This window comes from Hemiscyllium ocellatum, chromosome 44, assembly GCF_020745735.1.
Source record: "Hemiscyllium ocellatum isolate sHemOce1 chromosome 44, sHemOce1.pat.X.cur, whole genome shotgun sequence".
Classification (NCBI taxonomy): Eukaryota; Metazoa; Chordata; class Chondrichthyes; order Orectolobiformes; family Hemiscylliidae; genus Hemiscyllium; species Hemiscyllium ocellatum.
The window spans coordinates 10,590,693-10,594,401 of record NC_083444.1 but is presented as its reverse complement, the minus strand read 5'-3'; the positions used below and the strand labels follow the sequence as shown (position 1 = coordinate 10,594,401).

General features: G+C 52.4%; 1 protein-coding gene across 4 annotated transcripts in view; it reads left to right on the top strand.

The window, feature by feature from the left end:
- pofut1 (protein O-fucosyltransferase 1) overlaps positions 1–297 on the top strand; it is a 19,309-nt gene extending 19,012 nt beyond the window's left edge. For all 4 annotated transcript variants that reach the window (XM_060854462.1, XM_060854460.1, XM_060854463.1 and 1 more), the window contains one exon: positions 79–297. In XM_060854462.1, coding sequence (XP_060710445.1) covers positions 79–267 — 189 coding nt within the window. In that variant the 3' untranslated portion in view covers positions 268–297. The remainder of the gene's footprint in view (positions 1–78) is intronic.
- Positions 298–3,709: the final 3,412 nt, after the last annotated feature.

The window sequence follows — 3,709 nt, the reverse complement described above, 5'->3', positions numbered from 1 at the left end:
ATCTCTCTCTCTCTCTCTCTCTCTCTCCCTCTCCCTCTCTCCCCCCCCTCTCTCTCCCTCCCCCCCCCCCGCCTCCAGGTGAAGGTGGTGAGTCTGGAACCCTCCCTGCCTCAGACCGACCTCTACATCCTCGGCCAGGCCGATCACTTCATCGGGAACTGCGTGTCCTCCTTCACCGCCTTCGTCAAGCGCCAGCGGGACGTTAATGCCAAGCCCTCCTCGTTTTTCGGCATGGACGACCCACCAGGGCCCCGGGACGAGCTGTAAGGCAGGGCTGAAGGGTGGGGACGGGGGGAGGAAGCTGTTTGGGGGGGTGCGGTTTGTTGAGGGTGGGGGGAGAGGAGGAGCCCTGGCTCGAACTGCCGGACCGTTCTCAGCCAAGACGTCGCGCGGCTCTGGCTTCGAATGGGGCCTGTGCCGGAACACTTGAACCCCTCTCGCAGCTCTCCACTCGTGCGCGCACACTCTCTGTGGAAACTCGCTCACGCGCGTACACCCAGGCACGCGCATTGTCAAAAAAACACACACACACACACACACAAACGCAACAGCAGTGGCTCGGGCCTACACTGCGGCGCTACGCCCAGAGCCCTGGCTGTGGGCCGAGGATGAAGCCAGAAGTCCCAAATCAGCTCGGAATCACCGGGAAGATGAGTGTGGGATCCGGGTGTGAACTGTGGGTGAAATAATCCTCCGTGTTTACTCCAAGACCGTTTGTGAAGAGGATGATGACGACGAACAGACAAGTCCTCTGCCATGTTTTAATTCTGATACGACAATAAAATAAAATCTTGATTGATTCTAATGTCTGTCTTATCATCACACCAAGGGAAGGAAATTGTGTTAAGATATTGAAGTGTAGAGGGAGCTTTACTCCGTATCTAACCCCGTGCTGTCACTGTCCTGGGAGTGTCTGAGGGGGGACGGTGTAGAGGGAGTTTTACCCTGTACCTAACCCCGTGCTGTCCCTGTCCTGGGAGTGGTTGATGGGGGGGAACAGTGTAGAGGGAGCTTTACTCTGTATCTAACCCCGTGCTGTCCCTGTCCTGGGGAGTGTTTGATGGGGGACGGTATAGAGGGAGTTTTATTCTGTACCTAACCGCATGCTGTCCCTGCCCTGGAATGGGGGGACAGTGTAGGGGGAGCTTTACTCTGTATCTAACCCCATGCTGTTCCTATCCTGGGAGTCTTTGATGGGGAAACAGTGTAGAGGGAGCTTTACTCTGTACCTAACCCCGTGCTGTCCCTGTCCTGGAATGGGGGAACAGTGTAGAGGGAGCTTTACTCTGTACCTAACCCCGTGCTGTCCCAGTCCTGGGAGTGTTTGATGGGGGGACAGTGTAGAGGGAGCTTTACTCTGTATCTAACCCCGTGCTGTCCCTGTCCTGCGAGTGTTTGATGGGGAAACAGTGTAGAGGGAGTTTTACTCTGTACCTAACCCCATGCTGTCCCTGTCCTGGAATGGGGAAACAGTGTAGAGGGAGCTTTACTCTGTATCTAACCCCGTGCTGTCCCTGTCCTGGGAGTGTTTGATTAACCCTATGCTGGGATTCTAAGAGAAGTGCCAAAAATGTGCAGTATTACATTTTGAGGTTGATGACGTTGTTCTGTCCAGGGGTTTCAGATTCACACAAAAATAAAGTGGGCGCCCTTTGACCGGTCCCTGGAGCTAACCGCCTGGGCAGGTTGTGAATGAGGTGACCACTCCCGGCTGTAGCACCATGTGTGAGAATTCAGTCAGTATCATATGGCCGGTTAGCGGGACAGCCATGCTTCAGATCACTGGGAATTTGAAATGGGGAACGAATCGATTTGGTCAAACCTTTCATCTCCACCAGATGGGGATAGTGCATTGAAAATTACCTCAATTATTTGGCATTTGATTATCTGAATTTCGGATAATGTTGATAAGATCACAAGGTCCTGAATTTTGGTTAAACTGTGTTATCTGGCATTCGATAATCCAAACAGAATACTCCTCTCCCATGGCATTCGAGTTGCCCCTCGCTCTATTTCGGCACTGCTACCTCTCCAGACCTGTGCAGCCTTCTATCAGGTCACTTCTCTCAGTTTCCTCTTTCCCAGTCTGTCCAGTCATGATTAGATTCCATTCCTTACAGTATGGAAACAGGCCCTTCGGCCCGACAAGTCCACACCGACCCGCCGAAGAGTAACCCACCCAGACCCATTCACCTACTCTATATTTATCCCGGACTAATGCACCTAACACTATGGGTAATTTAGCATAGCCAATCCACCCTAACCTACACATCCCTGGGCACTATGGGTAATTTAGCATGGCCAATCACCCTAACCTACACATCCCTGGGCACTATGGGTAATTTAGCATGGCCAATCCACCCTAACCTGCACATCCCTGGGCACTATGGGTAATTTAGCATGGCCAATCACCCTAACCTACACATCCCTGGGCACTATGGGTAATTTAGCACGGCCAATCCACCCTAACCTACACATCCCTGGGCACTATGGGTAATTTAGCACGGCCAATCCACCCTAACCTACACATCCCTGGGCACTATGGGTAATTTAGCACGGCCAATCCACCCTAACCTGCACATCCCTGGGCACTATGGGTAATTTAGCATGGCCAATCCACCCTAACCTGCACATCCCTGGGCACTATGGGTAATTTAGCATGGCCAATCCACCCTAACCTGCACATCCCTGGGCACTATGGGTAATTTAGCATGGCCAATCCACCCTAACCTGCACATCTTTGGACTGTGGGAGGAAACCCACGCAGACTCTGGGGAGAATGTGCAGACTCCACACAGACAGTCACCCGAGACTGGAATCGAACCTGGGTCCTTGGCGCCGTGAGGCAGCGGCGCTAACCACTGAGCCATCGTGCCGCCCTTCTCTGTCTGCTCTAACCTCCCGATTAACAGCGGCCTCCTCTGCCCTTTTTGCTGGTGTCTCCATATCCTGTTCTCGAGTGCAGGCTGCACGCGTAAGGGGAAGGCCGTGGCTTGACCATTAATCCCGAAACACGACGGCAGGACCTGAGTGCCGTAAAAATCTGCAGTTCGGAGATGAATGCTGTCCATTGCCGAATGTCTGGAGAACCCGTCTGGGATCTCAGTCCCTTGGGGGAGGGAAATGTGCCATTCTGACCTGTATGTGACCCCTGACCCACGGTGATGAGGTTGACTTTTTAACTGCTCTCTTCACAACTAGGAAAGGGACAAGAAACGCTGTGACGCCCACATCCGACGAATGAACATTAACAGGTAACTGCCCAGTCGGCCAACCAGTCTTTAAGACGCAGAAAGAGGCCACTTGGCCCATCAAGCTTTTGGGTAATCCCTAATTCCGAACCATGGATGGATTTATTTCCTTCGATCGCCTGTTGAACTTGATCTTCTTCCCTGTTTCTTTGGGTTGGGTCCAACTAATATTCGAGGCGGCATTTATCTCCAGCCCTTTTCAATGCTTCCACCCCGGGGTTGGTCTCGTTATTACCCGGTTTCCTCCAAGTTCCTTTCTGCAGATTTATGGGCGTTGCTATCCCACCCCATCCCCAGAAAAGGTCATCGCTAGTCAACTCTCGTGGTCGCTAAGGGGTTGCCGGATGGGGCCTGGTCAATTTTAAATCAGTTCCCTTAACCAATGTATGGTCAAGATCCCATGGAATGCCCCATAGCTAACTGACACCAATACTAACCATCACATGACATTAATGTCA